The sequence below is a fragment of the Amblyomma mixtum genome, chromosome 8 (assembly GCF_055824585.1).
Source record: "Amblyomma mixtum isolate Tamu chromosome 8, ASM5582458v1, whole genome shotgun sequence".
Classification (NCBI taxonomy): Eukaryota; Metazoa; Arthropoda; class Arachnida; order Ixodida; family Ixodidae; genus Amblyomma; species Amblyomma mixtum.
Window position 1 is genome coordinate 53,632,178 of NC_143019.1, and position 20,093 is coordinate 53,652,270.

The 20,093-nt window shown below is 49.1% G+C and overlaps 1 protein-coding gene across 5 annotated transcripts in view; it reads right to left on the reverse strand.

Moving 5' to 3' along the window:
- Positions 1–5,772: 5,772 nt before the first annotated feature.
- smg (sterile alpha motif domain containing protein 4 smaug) overlaps positions 5,773–20,093 on the reverse strand; it is a 171,850-nt gene continuing 157,529 nt past the window's right edge. For 4 of the 5 annotated variants that reach the window (XM_089558066.1, XM_089558067.1, XM_089558064.1 and 1 more), the window contains 7 exons: positions 18,240–18,326; positions 16,966–17,374; positions 15,771–16,047; positions 14,377–14,614; positions 12,508–12,622; positions 10,964–11,062; positions 5,773–7,156 (listed from right to left, as the gene is read on the reverse strand). In XM_089558066.1, the coding sequence (XP_089414192.1) occupies positions 7,137–7,156; positions 10,964–11,062; positions 12,508–12,622; positions 14,377–14,614; positions 15,771–16,047; positions 16,966–17,374; positions 18,240–18,326 (1,245 nt within the window). In that variant the 3' untranslated portion in view covers positions 5,773–7,136. The remainder of the gene's footprint in view (positions 7,157–10,963; positions 11,063–12,507; positions 12,623–14,376; positions 14,615–15,770; positions 16,048–16,965; positions 17,375–18,239; positions 18,327–20,093) is intronic. The other variant, XM_089558063.1, reaches the window with a different exon arrangement.

A 20,093-nucleotide genomic window follows, 5' to 3' on the forward strand; every position in this document is an offset into this window, starting at 1 on the left:
TGCCTGCGCACTCCGGGAATCCCGGAAACGAGGCCGCCAACCTTTTAGCCCGAGGTTCTTTAAACCGGGCTCAGGTGGCCTCGGATCGGGGATTCACGAAGGATCGCATGCACTCATTCAGTGAGCTGACCCAGGCATACAGAGCCTCTCGCCAGCTCTACCCCCCGCCCCACCCCTCCCTAGATAACAGACACGCAACACTCTGGCGCAGATTACAAACACATACTCTCCCCTCGCCCCTTACCCTAACCCACTATCATCCCTCCTTCCCCACTCCTGCTTGCGCCCTATGCCCAGAACCCTTCGCTTCTTCCCTCCACATCCTTTCCCTCTGCCCGGCGGACCCTCCCCCGCGGGACCTAGAGAACCTCAAGACCTGGGAGGACTGGGAGACCCTGCTGCATTCGGAGGACCCGGCCGTGCAGACCATCGCCACCGGCCGTGCTGCCAGTGTTATGAACCTCAGGAACATAAACACTTGAGTGCAGTGGTGTCGTGCGGGGACCCTGGGGCGCGCCCCGAATTCCTTTGTAAATAAAGTTTTCTCTCTCTCTCTCTCTGTCCTCGCTTCGGCGAGCGCGGCTTCGGCCGCTTATCTGATTTTTTCAGCAGCGTCCGCTCCGGCGGACGCAGTTGTTGCTGCGACGCGCGTCTTTTCTTTCCTTTTTCTCTTTCCTCTTCTCTCTTAACTCTCCTCTATCTGCACGTGGCAGCGGTGGTGGCTTGGCTCGAGCCAGTAGCAGGCCCGTGCAATTTCCTTTTCATCCTTCTCTCAGTCACAACAACAACAACACTGTATTTACTAGACGCGCCTTTCCAAACCATCGGGCTGACATGGCGGAGTGGTAGCGTGGTCGTCTCGCACTCCGGAGGCCCTGGTTCGATTCCCCAACTCGACCAATTTCCTACTCTGTTTTATATATTTATCTGGTCTGACTAGAAAGGTTAATTAGGCTACTTGGTCAATTAAGCAATTAACTAACCTCATCCCTTTAATTGGTTGCATGGTTACTAGCCATAGTACAATCGGCCCGTTTGAAATTCGCGCACTCTGACGTCACGACCATTTCGACCAATTGAAAAGCGTGATATTTCTGTCGACAACACCTGCTTACAACGATGAGGCGCGTCAGATAATCGCAGTACTGTCTGGTAGAGGGAAAATGTGAGTAGTGTTGCACAGCACACACACCGTCATACGTTAGGTGAAGGAGCGCAATGACAGAAGCGAACACGTAAACACGCGTTCTACGCGCCGACAGATGACGATTGGTGTCGAGATTAGGAGCGCGCCCGCAGCCTGCGTGCGGGAGTAAAAGAATCCGCGACCTGGAGAATACAAATCGTACGGCGGCCTTGCAGTGTGCATTCGCTAGAGCTTTAGCACAGGGGCCCGCCAGCATATGGATCGCGTTAGACGCTCGCAGAACCACTTAGGACTCAAATTCGAAGCGCTAAATTTTAACTCTCGCAAACTTGATTGCTTTTGCTTTTAGTTACAACATAAGCAATAAGAACAACCTATTACATGAAAGAAAATAGTTTGTAATCATCCTGACTACACACACTGCAGGGCAAAGGCCTCTCCCATATCTTCCACTTAACCCTGTCCTTGCTGCGGCCTCACTCTGCAGCACTTGCCTTTTCTTGGAATCAACTCCGTTACCCTTAACGACCAACGGTCACCTTGCCTTCGCATTACAAGCCCTGCCCAAGCCCATTTCTTCCTCTTGATTTAGACTGGGATGTCATTATCTAGAACAGGATTTGGCCACCATGGTGTAGTACTTGACCACGACCTCCTATATGAATAAATCTAATGGTTTGTAACCTTTCTACAAGTGAGCAGCTCTGTCTGAACATCCCGTGTTTTCCTAGTGCCCCAAAGGCGGCTGAACAAGGGACAGACTCCGCTGTCCAAATACAGAAGCATTCTTAAACCGGCAACATTCCGACATTGAAACGTTGGGAAAGAATGGTTGCAGTTTAGCTCAGCTAAGCGTGGTTTAGCGAAATCGTACCGACGGAATACCGCGAGTGGCGCCGGCTCCTTCTTCCAGCAAGCAACGAGTCACGTGGTTAGTCACGTAGCCACAGATGCCAAGGCGGCAGTCGGTACGGCAGCGGCTCGCGGTTGCAGCATTTCGGTACTCCAGTAACCCCCCCCCCCCCCCCCCCCCCCCATGTCGACAGACTCCATCATGTTGCCTAACACTGCTGAAAAATACAAAGGGTGTTCAGGTTTTGCGCATACGTACTGGCTACCTCCTATATCCCCATCCCCTCAATGACCTAAGCAATAACTTTGAGATCACTGCAGCAATCCGCATTGGAACAATGCAAAAGCAAACGTCCACATACTATATTGACGTCCATAGCTATTTTGACATCGAAGTGTATTTTTTCGCGTTTAATTACACCTCACCAACCAAATTTTTCCCACAGCAATATTTTATCACACATTATCTGTCACAATTACATTTTCACGCATTTATTTTCAAAGAACGATGTAATCGTGCGGACAAAATTTGCAGACACGTTTTGCTGATGCGACAGAGCCATACAATGCTCTCGCATTAACGTCACCGTAGTGTAAAGCTCCGTCAGCCAAAACAGGATCCAAAAAGTGCAATGATGTCATAAACTTTATTCGTAAATCATCTCTCTTGACAGAAGTACAAGCAACACATAAGTGCAGAGACGCGAGTTGCACAGTCCTTCCTCCACACACACACACACACGGAGGAAGGCTTCCACAACCGTCTGCCGACAGTCGTACACAGGATTGAGCTTTCGACACCCCCCCGAGGCAAGTCGCCAACTCACTACGTGCTGCCTCTGCCGGCCGAGCCAATGAAGACACTGTCCTTCGCACCAGTCCACATTTTCCATGTTCCAGCAGCCAGACACCACAAAAAACAGTAAAGAAAGAGGAGCTACGGCGAATCACGCGCTAGCCTCCAGCATCTACGTGTAACAATCTTTTCTGAGAACACCGGATGCATTTCTCTCCTGCTCAGCACTTTCAAAGGAGCAAGGGGCCCAGTGGAAGAATGTTCCACTGTATCAGACACATAAGACAACTGGCACTAAACAACCAGTAGATGAAATGCACACAGCGTCATGCCACTGAATGGTCCTGCCTTAAGCTGCAACACTTCTTTCGACATAACGCTCCTCACTTAAGAGGGGACCCTGGTCTTGAAAAAAAATTTTTATTAATCTAGATATAGTAATGAAATTTTCAGGCCACATGTATTTTTGTGTGCTGATTTTAGATATGTCATTTAATTTTGTGTGAAACAATTCCTTGAGCACTTATGCACTTTTTATGCAAGTCTTTTGGAGAGAGCATATAAGAAAATTTGCTGCAGGAAACTCGCTGAAATGCATGCCATTGGGCTCTCTTGACACCAAGGAATGCAATAAGGGTAAAATTATCATCCTGGCTATCATAGAACTTGAGTTACAGGGTACTGAAGCTGCCACTTCACAAACAGGAATACACACTTTTCTTCTCATTTCTGAAGCGACAACTTCAAAACTCTATAACTCAAGTTCTATGATAGCCAGGATGATAATTTTACCCTTATTGCATTCACTGGTGTCAAGAGAACCCAATGGCATGCATTTCAGCGAGTTTCCTGCAGCAAATTTTCTGCAAAACTTTTCCCAAAATACTTGCATAAAAATTGCACAAGTGCTCAAGGAATTGTTTTACACGAAATTAAATGACATATCCAGAATCAGCGCACAAAACTACATGTGGCCTGAAAATTTCATAACTGTGACTTCATTAATAAAAATTTTTTATCAATGACCAGGGTCCCCCCTTAACTAAAGCAACCGAGTCCCATCATTCATTGCAATGATAGCATAGCAGCGTGGCTGCAAACAGCACACTACTGACAGTTCAAACAACAAAATGCCACAACATGGCTTGACTACTGAACTTGGAGCTAACTCAAAATTTTTTGTCGCACAAGAATTTCGGTGTACTTCAGCACAGTGTTGAGAGCTTAGGCGTTTCTGAGTTGTCAGTAGTTCACAGCCCCCTCTAAAGAAAGCTACGCACTCCTGATTTTTTTTTTTTTTCCGTTTTCAGAAGTAAAGTAAAACCTCGTTGATTCAACCCCCATTAACTGGAAAATCCAGTGAATTCGAATAGCCAGCTCAGTCCAGTTAAGTCTATGGTGGATAATTTGGACGCTACAGGTGTCGCGTCAGTTCACTCGAACGAGCTCTCGAAGAGAGGCTGCGTCCAGTATGGCCGGCACGACAAGAGATCGTTGAACTAGCCCTACTCAAAACCCGAATTCCATGCTGCATAGTCGCTCGTGCACCTCCGATGTTCACGCAATGGCAAGCGTGATGACAAATAGTTCGAATTCTGTATTTTGCTTTTCTGAGCTTCACGCCAGCTCACAGCAACGGCAGCTCTCGCGGCTTCAGCGCCATTTCCTTCGCTTGCGTCCGCGTGGTCCATTTCTTCCGCCAGTGCGCCGAAATTGTGCACTCGTCACACGCCGTTCGCTGTTTGTGCAGTGAAGCCTCCTCAACGCACTACAGTGCTGCTCATGATGGCTGCGACGCTTAGTGGTGAAGCTCCACTGCGTCGCACCGTGAAGGATGAGGGAGACACGACTTTCAAGCAGTTACGCTCCGATGCTCCCAACACTATGCAAGCAATAAAGAATTGATGGAAACATAACAAACAGTCATTGCCATGCTGTTCTCTTCTAAAAATCAGGCAACCACTACCCACTCTTTCACCAGATAAATTCACCGTGATACTGTCATTATTTCGGGATCATTTGATAATTCAAACGTTTTTCTCGATCCCTGCAGTTCGAATTGGCAAGCTTTTACTGTACGTAATCCGTAATGATGACCACAGTTCCAGTGCCATTTTTCAGGGTTCCTCAGTACAAAAAAGCAGGGCTGACTGCCGCTCGACTCGGCGCAAAGCAACGGGTGGCTCAAATTTCAGAGGGAGGCAGACACTTTCATGAGTACTTTGTGGCTTGCACTACACTGGGCCTGCAGTGTTGTGCAAAGGAGAAAGGAAGATTGTAGTGAACAAGCTTTCCCACTCTCTCGCTCTCTATCAAAGAGAGGGGGGGTCGGAGAGAAATGAAAAGGAAAAAAATCTACCCCACAGGTGAAATCTCTGCACCAGCATCGAATACTGCAGCCTATAATGCTTCTCTTCCATACATGCCGGCAGACCCCCCCATCTGACCGGTGACGGGAGCAGTTCCGTAAAGGACAACGGCAACACACAATTCTTCGGGCATCCATTATTACTTTTTTTTTTGCCTCGGAGAATCTTTCCTACTAGTGTATGGCACCTGGCCAAAGTTTATGTACACTCACAGTATGTCGTATTTATAATATTTATAGATATATATATATATGGTTGTATATATATAAGCCATCCTAGTCCCTCGCTGCGGGCTGCAAGCAGAGATGACAAAAAAAAAGTCTGACCATGCGACGTGAAAGAATCCAGTCAACAGCTCTGAATGGTGCGCTGTGTGTGTGGCACACTCAACAGGCAAGGAAAGAAAAAATAACAAAAGAGAGAGGGCCCAACAACAACACGAAAGAGGCGGAAAGTAAATGACAAAAAAAAAAGACAGACGAGGTGGCCTTCTATTCCTCTTTTCCTGGGCAGTGCGTGCTTCTTTTGCCAGCGGATTATTCTCTGCAGTCATCAAAAAGCCCAAAGTGTCCACAGCACGTACACATGCACACGCGCACACACATACACACACATGATGCTACATTTTTCGTGAATCATGATGGAAGGTGATGATAGACACTGCACTCGCGCAAGGAAAACGTCTGCATTCGACAGCCCCTCAGATTAACTGCCCGTTTTCATCCACGCGAGAAAAATACGGTGTCGCAGTTACGGAAATGACCGTAACGCGCCCAACGGAGTCTGCCAAACTATGCCGCATTTTCTCCCGTCCTCGCAATCGACAATTTCCCGGGCCATTTCTTCAGAAGAGGGCAAATACGGACTGGTTGGTGCACGGTTGAAGAACTGCAAAAAACAGCGCAACGGAACACGAGACAAGAGAAGGACAAACATCAGCGCTGGTGTTTGTCCTTCTCTTGTCTCACCTTCTGTTGCGTTGTTCTTTCCAACTCTCCATTTCTTCACTTTAGAACTGCACCAGATTCAAATAATGAAGAAGCAAAAACCTAAAGCGACCATTTTACGTGCACACTCGTTCAGATATGAACGTCAGTTTCTCGGAAAAAAGATGAGGAAAGTGATGAGGGGAGTGGGGGGAAGGTGGGGATGGGGAAAAAAAATTTACCTCGGCCTGGAAGACCAACCACACTTGCATCTCAGAGACACCCCATTCCAATGCACCGATCAGAAACTGATCCGAGACTAAGGCACATCAAAAATTGCAGGTTCACACCGCCTCAAGGTGACACCCGTCCACCAATCAATCAAACATGTATACGTGTGACAATGCAACAACAATCGCGTGATGAGCAAAGGAAAAACACGAAAATGTAGGAGCCGGGGCAGCGGCAGCCACGTGTGCTCGGGCACGAGAAATAAGTCGGCCGACGAAAAACGCGCTGCATCTGTTTCCGGCACATCTTTCTCTCTCAAAGCCAAATGGCTGCAACACAACGCGGGGGAGAGGGAGGGGCATTAAAAGTAGCACCTACAGACATGGCATTAACGAAAAAACAAGTCATCAACTGAGCAAGTGACAATGCCAAAGAAAAAAAAAAAAACACTGGCAGGAATGGCATGCGAGCACATGCAGTTGTCTGAATGATAAAACCGCGCTACCTCTAAGCCGGGACAGCGGGTGAAGGCGGAGTAAAACAAAGAAAAAAAGTACAGAAACAACCAACAGCAGTGGTGTACTAGCACCGACAAAAAGAGAGGCCCGTTGTAAGTGCTGGCAACGTCAACAAAGAACTTTGGTTGCAATGAGGGGCACGACATACATGGAGAGACAAAATGAGGGGCAAAAAATAAGCGCGGCAGCAGCCGCCAACAAGAACAAAAGGGGGGCGTGACGTGAATTGGCACGATGAGAGACAAGTCGTCGTTCCCGCCATGTTTCCAGCACAGGTCACAACGGTGGTGGTGGTGCCTAGAATGGAGGCATCCCATCTGGAAAGGGCGCGTACAAAGAGCCATTAGTACACCCAATTCAAGAAGCACCAAGCCTCACTAGCGTCTACCGTACAATTTAAGGCTTGGTTTAATTGGTTTACTGGGGTTTAACGTCCCAAAGCAACTCAGGCTATGAGGGACGCCGTAGTGAAGGGCTCCGGATATTTCGACCACCTGGGGTTCTTTAACGTGCACTGACACCGCACACTACACGGGGCCTCTAGCATTCTGCCTCCATAGAAATTCGACCGCCGCGGCCGCGATCGAACCCGCATTTTTCGGATCAGCAGCCGAGCGCCGTAACCACTGAGCCACTGCGGCGGGGCGTACAATTTAAGGGTTCCTTGCAGAGCCAACTCCCAAAACGCAAATTTTGCCAGCAATTTCGCAGTGAGCTACTCACTACTTTCCTTCTCGCATATTCTATGGGATTATGCAGAATCACAAAAGTTCATTGCTAAAACTGGGAAGAAGTCACTCCCTGCCTTCAGACATGTGCAACCAGCTCTAATGACAAATGTAGCAGACAAGCTGAAAAGTCAATTCTCAAAGACAAAAGTGGGAGGTGGGCTTATTAAGGAGTAAATACAGTATTTATGCAGTTGACAGCATAAGTCTAGAGGATGCAGGCGAGAGAGAAAAATATTCTTTTTAGTGCAGCCACGCAATCCAATTGTTGCCTGAAAAGCCTGAAAGTATGAGGGGACATGCACACTCCCTCTTCCAATATCACTACCATGAGACAAGGAACTAAGGCATGGGGCAGCGCCACAGCAAATTTATTCCCAAGCAAGCTGTAAGCTTTTGCTAGTGACTGTACACATGTGATTCCCCTCTGTCAGTGCCCAGAGGGTAAATACAGTGGAACCTCGATTATACGTCCCCCGGTCATGCGACGACCTGCATTTTGCGACGAATTTGTGCGGTCCCGGCAAAACCCCCATAGAGACAATGCATTAAAAACCTCGGTTATACGACGCAAATTTGAGAAGGACCCCGCTTCGTACGACGGCTGGCTCGTACCGTCCGTCAAAAAAGGTCGTCAGCAAACGCAGGCCGGGATGTACCGTATTTTCGCGATTCTAAGCACCCCCCCCCCCCCCCCCTATTTTCGGAAAAAAATTTCTGAAAAAAAAACTTTGCATGCGAATATAAGCACCCCGTTTTTGCGCGGAAGAGAGCGTTGCCGAGGCCGCCAAGTGCACTTGCTCTCTTTTTCGTCGAGCCTGTGCAGTCGGAGTCCCAAGGAGGCGCGGCCTGCGTGTTGTCGTTGCGACTGAGAGAAGGATGAAAAGGAAAGCGCACCGGCCCGCCTACTGGCGTGAGCCAAGCCACCACCGCTGCCGAGGAGAGTTAAATGATCAGAGGAAAGATAAAGAGAAAAGATAAGACGCGCGTCCCAGCAAAAGATGCGTCTGCAGGAGCCGACGCTGATGAAAAAACAGATAAGCGGGCGAGGCCGCGCTCGCCCAAGCGAGGACAGCGGCGTCCACGGCGCTTTTTGTAATGGAAGTAATGGATGCTTGCGCCCCACGATAAAACTTCCGAAGTGGACAACGATGCAGAGGTTTGCGCTCCCATTCCTAGTTGCGGACGTGTTGCAGAGCGTCGACAACATCCGACGCTTTGCTTGCGCGCGCGACGATGTTGGCGACCTACTGCCGGACGTGGCAGCCCTCGAAAGAAAGTTGATGCGCCGAGGTTGGGCAAAGGTGCAAAAAAAAAAAAAATTACCGATTTTTTTTAAACGGTAATAAAGATTTTTTTGCAAATCTGTTTCAAACAAATGCTGGGTTTTGTCTTTTTTAATCTGATTGGCGTACTTGCCGCGGGCTTGAAGCCGGTCAACAGTTTTCGGCGCAAGGCCGAGCGCCACTGGCCGCATTCTTTGATTTTCGATTATACGACACCCGGATTATACGACGGTTTCGCGCGGTCCCCTGAACGTCGTATAATCGAGGTTCCACTGTATAAATAAAGATAAAGTAAATGGCCCCGTGAGTAGAATTTCGTGAAAAACTGAATGGCAATTACACAAATGGCAATGAGAAAAATCAACGCTAGCTGGCAAACGACAATGACAATGCACAGAAAGACACATCTTGCTTGGGATCTCTTCCCCCCACCCCCCCCCCCCCCACCCCCCCCACCCCACCAAGCTGGGCTGGACTGTACGGACACAAAATGACCATGGGAACAAACTGCCTTTCCCGGGGACCTTCGCAACTTTTGTTGAGAGAACATCAACTAATTGTGCGAGGCCACATGGGCTACAGTCGACGACCGAAAATTCGGACACCTGATTTTTCGGACATGCTTGATTATTCGGACTTTTTCGCGGCACCGCGACATGGCCCATAGAGCCAATGTGTAAGAGCGCTTGAAATTTCGGACGCACCGCAACTGACCACTCGATTTTTCGGACCTCGTTCGCACTCGCCGCCAGTACCCAAGCCGCCATATAATGTGTACAGTGGAACCTCATTAATTCAGACTGCAGGAGATATCGAAAACTTGATCAAACAAAACAAAATTCAAGCTTAAAGGGAGCCTCTTGCGACGCTGAAATTCTGCGCGAGTCGGCACATTGCGCTCGCGTGTTTTCGAATTCGTACTGTCCTTGAATGTCTTCCGCCGCACGAACTTGAACCGTAGTCCGAGTTCACGGAACTCATCTGTGCCGAGTCTTTAGTCCCGAACACGGAACGCGAATACGATCGCGGAGCGCTTGATCGCAGAGGCTACGCGCACGCCGTGGCCTCCGCGATCGAAGCGCGCTTCGGGCGCGCCGCAGGATCTTATCGCGCCACCGGATCTTATCGCGGCCGCGATCTGCTCCGGCGCTGCGCCGTTCGCGGAGGCCACGCGCTGCGTCCGATGACGGTGCAACCAAAAGAGAAACACAAGCTGCAAAAAGCGCGCTTTCCGAGTCAAGCGGTGCGAGTTTCCTGAACTGGAAGAAGAGCTGCTCCTCTATGTGATGGAATTTCGGAACAACGGCTACGCGTTGACAGCGGACATGCTGCGCGGCTTCTTTTGGCATGAGCGTGCACCAGAGCGCAGCACTAGCTCAGGAGTCTAAATACTTCGCGAGTGACGATTGAACGTGGAATAAATGTCGCTCATTCCCTGGTTGGTGTGTTTTTACTTAAAAAAAATTTTTTTTTCGCATATCGCGTGTATGGGTCGCACCCCGAAAATTGGCCCTCGAATCTGGAAAAAAAAAAAAAGTGCGGCCCTTATACGCGTTTATACGGTATTTCGCGCGGCGAAATATAGTCATGAGGAGCTTTAGAATGTGTGCAATACAATTGGCCGCTTTCTCCGGCATAGTGATAATAAGTTCGTGATTTTTTCGGTGAAATTTGATTTTCCGGACTGCCCGATTTTTCGGTCGTTTTCGCGGTCCCTAGAGAGTCCGAAAAATCGGTCGTCGACTGTATGTGCATGGGTGGTCATGCGATCACGCCCCTGTGGAGTGCCCATGCAGGAAGCCCACTACGTGCTCCTCCTTTTGGTTGTGCTGATACACGGATGCTTATTGGCAATGACAACAAACACACTTTGCACCAAAAACTTCACCTTAGCAGCAACCACTGCAGAAGAAATATGCCGCCATACTTCACCAGCTCTATGCTCTAAAACGTTTTCAGTTCCCCAGCCTGCCACTGCACTCTACAACCACGTGCCGTCAGTTCTCGATGGCAACACATGTGAGCACACTGAAGATTAACACCAAAGCAAGCACAGGAGCTTGCTTAAGCTCAAAGAAGGGCAGGGGCCTCGGCAGGGCAAAGGTCTTACCAGAGCCTCCGAGAGCATGCTCGGTGACGCTCAGACAGAGGGACTCCAGTCGATTGTTGATGTCCGGGTCATTCGCTGACGCATCAGCTTGCATGCGCCCTGCATACACAAACAAGTGGCACCTTTCATTCCTGCCCTCAAGAACCAGTCTTCCCGAATGTGACCAACACGTCACGTTTTAAACTCAGCTGTCCTCAAACTGAACTATGCAGAACCTTTGGGTTCGTAGGTGTGCTTTTTCGGGTTGCCTCAGCATCCAAACCCTTGTTTGCCACAAACCCACATTTACTTCACTCACTCAATTTGGGACTGGCCACACTGCAAATTCTCACAGCAAACCTTCACTACGCGGCCAGTCATTATCAATCGAACACAGGCACCTTTTGAGAGGCTGCGTGTCGGCACGCGCGACACGCAGCCCCCCCCCCCCCCCACACACACACACACACACACAGAGAGAGAGAGAGAGAGAGAGAAGCCATGACACGTGGGGTTCCTCAGCACTTTTCAAAAAACTATGTCTGTGAGTCTCTGAGGCTAAAAAGAGTGAGGACCCCTGTGACAGAAATTCACAGCACTGGCCGGAGGCAAAGCCAACAAACTGCAGCTCATGTCCAGATTCTCTACCTGTGCCTAATACTAACCCACACTATACCGTGGTCATTAATCTAAAAAACGAAAACATGCTAAGATTTGTCTTACAACAGAACACGACACTCATATCGTTTTGCACAGTACATTTCAGAAGCTGGCTTTGGGAGCAGGGACATCTATGCACCTTCCCTTAAAGATCCTAAACCAAGCTACATTTCGGAAGAAAAAGCAGGAGTAAATGCCAGAATCAAGTTCAGCAATATGCGAAACCAGAGGCAAAAGGTATGCGATGAGACCTGGTTAATAAAGCAACTACACTAATAGTAAGCCGAGATCCACAACATTCCTAGGCCCTCCGGCTCAATAACTGTGCCCCAAAACACTGAACCACCACAGCAAAATGGAAGAAATCTGCGGCGACTTGTTCAGGACCTTCCACTAAAAAACAGCTTGCGGAGTATGGAACAAGACAGCCTTGTTTCTGTGGGAGTCGGCGGAACCATTTTCTGGGTCCTACCGAGTCCGTACAATCAATCCGCAGCTGTACTTGATTGGTTGGTTTATGGGGTTTAACGTCCCAAAGCGACTCAGGCTATGAGAGACGCCGTAGTGGAGGGCTCCGGAAATTTCGACCACCTGGGGTTCTTTAACGTGCACTGACATCGCACAGCACACGGGCCTCTAGAATTTCTCCTCCAAAGAAATTCAACAGCCGCGGCCGGGATCGAACCCGTGTCTTTTGGGACAACAGCCGAGCACCATGACCACTGAGCCACCACGGCGGCGCGCAGCTGTATTTGAGTACGGTATGTTGAATGGCTAGTTAGAGCACTCTTTAAGACATAGAATGGTTGTGTGCACAGCCTGAATATACACGCAGGACACAGGATAAGCAGAACTGCCAAGCGAGCTGTCAGCTGTGCCTCCAACACCGTTCCATGCGCACGTACCAGAGCATGCACCGCTGTTGGTCGCAGCCTGCTTGTAGAGGGAGGCCACCACTGGGTTCGGTCGCACGGGCGCCGAGTGGGTCCTCTGGATCTGCACGTGCGGCTTGTTCAGGTGCTGCGCACAGTGGCAAACAAGGGCGATGATCCCTTGACGCGCGAGTCAAAGGGTCCGCGACACCAAACAAAAAGGCCAGGAACAGCTCCACATCAGTGCAAAAGGCATACAGATGACCACGCAACATCGCATGAAAGCAATGGGTCCTTACCACGCAAGTCGTAAAATTCTGGTGTGCACAAGCTGTATTATGCAGTATAGCCCAGCAAGATGAGTTGTTGGTCAAGCTGGTTCACAGTAGCATAAAGGTGGTTTGAGCAAAAGGGATAATCCACACGAATGAAGATGGGACAGGCGCAAACTAACAACTGATTTATTTAAAGAACAGACATTTAAATATATGCATGTCAGCACAGGCATAAAAGGGTATCACAAGCCCACCGAGTGTAAAAAAAAAAACCCGGATTTACGTCGTCATGCTTTCAAGGAATTGTGCCTCTCACTTTTATAATCTGACTGAAGCATCATCACTTATGCACTGTTGTCCTTTCTGCTGAACGAAAGACGCTTCTAGGAGCTACCGTGCTTTCTCATTTTTGCTCTTTCGGAGAATCTTAACTTGTTTGAGCAAAGGCGTGCATTTGTGATCAAGGCAATGCATCGCTAGGTTGACGCTGCTCCTTGTTTTCAACAGACCGCTCGTGTTCCCGCATGTTCACGCAATATAGCGCAGGGGTTCTCGAAAATGGTTTCCACAGAACCCCTGGGTTCCTTGGGTGTGCTTCCTGGGTTCTCGAGCACCTGAACTCGCGCTGCCTCAAGTGGTAGTAAGACAGCGATAGAAAAAAATCTCACGAGAGAATGGCAAACAAAGTTCTGGACACTATCAAGAGAGCAGGAAATCAATTCATAGCTTTGGCAATGACAACAGTTGTACTGTTTCATACATAGCAAGCAACCCTGTGCAGGCTGCGAAAGTAATGCGCCCGCAAAGCCGTATTACTCCACAGCGTATCATTCGTCCTTCTCAAAGCCTCGGCTAAATTTGGCTCTGTATACTTGCAATGGACGTAAATTGCCGTTTAGGCGCAGCTTGGCGCAGGAGATGAAAATGGCGCAGCATGGCGCAGCACTTCCACCCCTGATTGCCATTTAGGCACTTAAGATCTGTCGCAACAAAAAATGCCCATGTTCACTTTGGTTGTAGGACAAACTACTTCTTGGGCGCAGATTTAGCCTGTGCTTTGACAGCGTTGCCTGCTATGTACGAAACGGAGTAAAATGGGATGACGAACTTGCATCTCTAGCACTACCACATTTTGCAGTTTCGTGCCCAAACTGAAAGAACTGCCCACACTTCACTGTTTTCCTAAGTTCATCCTTGAAGTGTAAGGTCAGTGTTCTGTACGAGCACTACAGAAAATGATTACAGAAGGTGAAGAGAGCACAGAGGCTGTTAAAATTACCTGTAGGAAAAAAGGGGGGGGGGGGGGGGGGGGGGGGGGGGGGCTGCAGACGTCCATCCACTATGCATATAAGCACAGGAATGCTGGGATGTGGATACTTTACATTTGGCTTGGCTAGCTTTCATCAGAAAATGTGGATTGAGTCATAGAATTTTCCTCTTCTCTAAGTAAACCTCCAACGATTTGACAGACTCCATATAAAAAGCCGGGCACCAAGCGTTGCCTCGAGTTAAATTCGTCGAAAAAGCAACACAAAAAAAACTGGCTGTGGCTTAGCTTGGTTAAGCCTGGTCACAACCCGAAGCAATACGATAGGTTCCGCTACTGGAAACAGATGAAGCCCCTCACCTCCTGCAGGCTGGGCCTTTTGATGACCATTGCCAGGGGTCCCCCCAGGGGTCCCCCGTTGCTGCCACCGGGGCAGTCGACGGATCCCCCTCCTCCACCGGCAGTGCCAAAGAACACGGCTGGGGGTCTCCCCAGGGGGGCTGGCGCTGTTGGGGGTCCAGTGGGGCCGGCCAGCCGGCCAAAGTCCGAACCCCCCACCAGGGGGGGCAGCACGGCGGAGCCCACACCACACCAACGACTGCAAGGGTGCCGGAAAGGGCGAAAGAAAAGGAAGCAAGGGTTGATGGCCGCCATGGTGTCCGCATCCATACTACAGTCAAACCCACTTATAACAATACCGGTTATAACAATATATCGGATATAACAATGGTCAGTTGCGGCACCGTCAGCTTTTGCATGTGTTCTATGGTATTTTCGGCACAACCCTGTTATAACAATTATTGGTTATAACAATGTTATTTCCATGGCACTTCAGTATTGTTATAAGTGGATTTGACTGTAATACCAACCATGATTAGCAATACTCAGCCCAGCACAATGGCGTCTGGCTCAGCTAAATTTTCCAGGACATGCACTGACTGCCCTTTTCTGACATTCTGCGAGGCCAAACGGGCATGACGGGAAGAATAACGGGGGAACTGGTCATCCAAGCTGGACATAACCAATGAATGACTACCCATGAACGTGCCGCTCCTCTTTCCCGCCCGAGTAGTTGTACTTAAGCAGGCAAATTTGCAGTAACCTTGATGTGTGTGAAAGCTGCGACTTGCTCTTGCATGGTAAACTGTATCGTTCGTGGTCGCATTCCTGTAACTGGCATCCTTTTCATGGCCTATTCACGGTTTCAGAGTGAAAAACAAAAGCAGCTAAGGTTTTGGTGCACTGCATTTTGGCTGGGGTCTGCAGCCCCACAACGTGTCCCTGCGTGCAAGTTTGTCACCCCCTTGTCATTGCTCTCCCTCTACATCACACCCCTCTCCCACTCTCTGATTGGCTGCCACGCTTGCTCCTCTCACAAGGCTCCTACCAATTCCTCCCCCTCGAGGCTTCAGACAGACCACATCGGCAGTTACATTTTGCAAAATGGGGCTCAAATGCTAGCACATCAAGAAAAAGCCGCCACCATCTGGAAGACGAAGTAATGAGCGTTAGCTGTGGCAGGTGGTTGTTTTTACAATGCTATTGTAGATGGCGCTACAGGTCTCAATGCGAGATGTGCTGTTTTCTAGTTGCTCCCACAGATGGCGCTGTGATCTCAGGGTGGTAGCAGACCCCGCGAAATCTCGAAACGTGATGAGTAAGAGCTAACGCTCTTAAAAACCAAACCCCAGCAAATTTCAGATTCTGTGTCAGCGCTCTCTTCACACAAACGACAGACACTGAGAGCCCCTCACCTAGCTGGCGGTGGTCGGGGACCCTGGGCGACTGCAGCAGCCGCCACTGCAGCGGAGGCAGATGCCGGGGAGTGGTGGTGGTGGTGGTGGCGGGCGTCGATGGAGCGTCGGGGTGGCACGGGGTGCCAGGCCTTGTGCACCTGCTGGCGCCAGGAGAAGAGGCGCCGCTTCTGGGCGGGGCTGAAGGCCTCGTGCGCCAGGCACTTGTCCACCAGGGTCACAAACTGGCTCACACTCTGGTCCTCCGCACGCACGCTCACCAGCAGGCTGCTGCATACTGCTCAGCACGCGGCCAGAGGGAGGAGGAAACTTCCGTCAGAGAAAAGCCCCTGCTCATCCACTCACCAAGCGAGGTGGGTTCCTCAGTCCTTTTAGCTTCCGGGGGGGACTTAAACATTTCCGAACAGCACTGAGGAACCCTGCATGTATTAGCTTCCACCCTATCTTGCCCGACCCCATTGACAAAAAAAAAAAAATTATCTGCCAGCACTGCCTCAGTGTTCGACATAAGAGAGCTAGCTATGGGAGCTTCAAGTGCTTACATCGGTGTGCACAGCCAAATCCAAGCATTTACAGATGTTTCCTTTCCGGAAACATCCCTTCCAAGATGCAAGCAGTGCCATCTACCTATCGGATTTTGCACTACTTTCATTTTTTTACGTTCGCCTGTCATAGTCATCATCATCAGCCTGTAGTGAGACCAAACTCGAGTCATTATAACCTCACTGAAACCAGGAGGAACAACTAGGCCTGGGCAACATATGTAATGCAGAGAAGAAATAACTGATAGTATTTCACAGGGCAACAGCATGAATTTCAAGGGATAGTAAATGTAGCTAGGGGCCCTCACAGTTCCGTTTCACCACAAGGCGAGTCATTTCAATGGTTTCCAGTAATCTTTACATTGCACGAAGGTCAAAGCTTACTGTCTCTTCTATGCAACTGCGAACAATGATTAAACGTCATGGAGTGAGCTACGACTACATAGACACCCAGAACAAAAATGTAAGACTACTCAAACGCCCAGTACTAAGTACTGAAACAGAGCATTCCCGCAAGCAAGAAGCACCAAGCGAAGAAAAAAGAAAGAGAGTTCTGCAGAAGTAACCCCGGGCTTTCATCATTAGCTGTCACACCAGTCAGTACGCCAACATACGCATATGCATGCTCAGAGGAAAAACGTCAAACCCCTCACCCTTCCCAACCACCCGAGTGAAGAGTCCGGGCAAGTCCTCATCTTCCTCAGCAGCCGCATCGACCGCGGCAGATGTGGGGCCGCCTTTGCTGGGACTGCGCGAGCCTCCGCAGGCCGAGTCGAGTGAAGAGGGAGGGCTGCCCTCCTCCTCTTCCGCTCTCCTCTCCTCTTCCGCCACCACCGAGGACGAAGCGGTGGCACCACCACTGCCGATGTCGGTGTCGCTGCTGCCGCCAGATGGGTGCGCAGCGGAGGGCGTCGACGATGACGAGCCGGGCGAGGCAGACCGGTGAGGGGGCCCCGCCCCGTCCTGGCCGTCCTCAGCCCGGCTGGAGGCCTTCATCGGTGTCTGGAGCATGGCACGCAGCTCCACAAGGGCGGTCCGAATGTCCCCTTCCTCCTGAAGACTCTGCCAACACAGAAGTGAAAGAAGGACAATTAAAGGGCAAGGGCACATAAGGACGAAGAGCACAGAAAAGAATAGCAACACTACCTGTGCCTAAATTAACCATATATATATATACACTGTATTTACTTGCGTAATTTGCACTTTTTTTTCTAAAATTAAGGTTTCAAAAAGGAGGTGCACAAATTACTTGAAGATTTTGCAAACATGTCCTAAGCAACTCTACAAAAATCATAACGCGCAATATATACGGTGTATTGCTGCGTACTAAGTCGACCCGCAACTCACGCCCCTCGCTGGCCAAAAATAAGTCGGCTCCAAATATAAGTCAACTAGGCACGTGCGAACAGTGGTTTTTTAGGTTTGAAGCGAATTCGAAGCGAATGGTAATTTCTTCTTTTTTTTTTTTTTTCAAATAATTTGGACAGCAAATATTTCAAAGGCACACAAAAAAGGTTGACCACTAAATTATAAATTATTTAGTGGTCGCAGGCAAATACCACAGGGTGCTCTGTGTATACCAATGTCTAGCGCGTCGTTTGAAAAAGAAAACACGCATGCAAAAATTTGGTGTCTATAGTCCTTTAAGCGATTAAATATTTCTTTTCCCCTTTCTCTTCGAAATAGGAAGGCAGCAGTTCATACAGCTAATCTACACAGTAAAACGACCAACAGTTAAGGCCACTCAGGGCAGAAGTAAATCAGGAGTAGCTGCATCGAAACAAACGCAGAAATTGTAGTTTTGTCGCAGTATCTGTGTGACTGACACTCTCTAAAAGGCAGTGCCAGGCACCCCCTCACTGGCAAACACACATTTTCCAAGCTTCCCCTCCACAGGCACACAGATCACAGACCAGGAAGACCTCACCTTCTCCAGCTGACGCAAAGTGGCCGGGCGTTCTTTCAGCTTCCGAATGCTAAGCACAATCTTGTGACGTGCTCCCTTAGTGACACTCTTCGAAAGAAAACAGCACCCAGAATGCATGAAACAGAGGAAACATGTGATGAGCACAAAGGAAAGTTAGTCGTCACTCGCGGAAAACAGCAGGGGAATGCGCAACTTCACCTTTCAGCATTACGGTGTTCTAGAAACAAACAGTGGTAAACACATCCCAAGAAGAATGTATGGGAAGCACTCTACAGCACTACTTAGCACTCACAAGTCCAAATAAAGAAACACGGAGTGGTCGTTGGAGACTAGACTGGGTCCTTCCAGCTGAAACTGTTTAGTCACTGCCCTATTTAAACTCATCAGAAGCAAATAAACCAGTTTTGTGGGCTAGTGCCTCCAGTCAATCCTAGTGATCTGCTTGATATGAAGTATAAATTATCTATCTTTCTTATATAGAAGCTCAATTTTTGGAGCTCCCACACCGATGCATAAAGGTGGAAAGTCTAAACGCAGGCGCTCTTACTGTACGTTTCTTTCTGTCTTTTCCTGTGTGTGTGCCTTTTTGTGCGTAACAGTTTTGTAGCCAGAGATCTCATATGCGGCACCTTGGTGAAATGGCACAGCAGGAAGTGCCATGTCACCTAGGCGCTACAGCTAAAATCTTTGACACATTACATACATGGTCTGTTCTGAAAGTGGTAGGACTCATTTTTTTAAACAAAATTTATTCAAGAGAATAGTACAAACGATTACAATTTTTCAAGGTTGCTAGCACCCTTCCGCACCTACACCCTGCTGCCAATGAGTTTTACAGTTTTCGTACGCCTCCAGGAACGCCTGGACCAGAATGCTGTTTAGCTCCCTCGTCACAGCCTGTTGAACCACCTCTACCGATCCGTGATGTTTCCCCTCGAGCGTCGATTTTATTCTCGGGAATAGAAAAAAGTCTGGCGGGGCCAAGTCGAGGCTGTAGGGGGGCTGAGGCAGCGTTGCCGCCTTGTGCTGGACAAAAAATCAGGGTCCTCATTCAGATGAAGAAGAAGATCCTACCAGTTGGCCTTTTCCTCCTCTGACAACACTCCCGGTACCAACTTCGCGCATGCTTTCCTTATGGATAAGTTTTCTGTCGCGATCCCAAAAACTTTGGTTTGAGGAATGCTCAAGTCATCAGCAATCATTCTGATACTCATTCTACGGTCACTGTTAAATAAATGTTCCCTCGCTACACATTTTCGTTGGTCTCGCTGGTCAAAGGGCGTCTGAAGCGGTCGTCTTCCTCCACTCTTTCCTTACCTTCTCGGAAAAGCTTGTGCCACTCAAAAAACACCTTATCTACCCATGGAAGCGTCACCGCAGGCCTCCTTAATCATGTTGTGAGTCTCTTTGCCCGTTTTATCAAGATTTACTCAAAATTTGGTCGCGTATCGCTGATCCAGTAAACGCTCGACGATTCTGCGTGACGAGACGTTTCGACATGGGTTCACAGTACAAGCGACCTCCTCTCTCCAACGGCCGAGAGCCGACTGCCGATTTTCCCCAGCATTCCCAATATCCCCCTTCAACGATCCTGCACGCGCAGACCACTTCTCGTCCGCCCGTTCGCCCAGGAAAAAACCAGTCCTACTACTTTCAGAACAGACCCTGTATTACAAGTGAAAGTGACAAATGACTCCTAACTGCACGCACCTTCAGCTTTCCTTTATATCTTTCTTATCATCACAGCATCTATTAATTCTGGCTTCCCCTTTGCCACTACAGGCCTTACTGTACAGATCTTTCCGACCAAAGTCCCGCTAAATTGCTCGACAGTGTTTTTTTCACCAGGTGCCA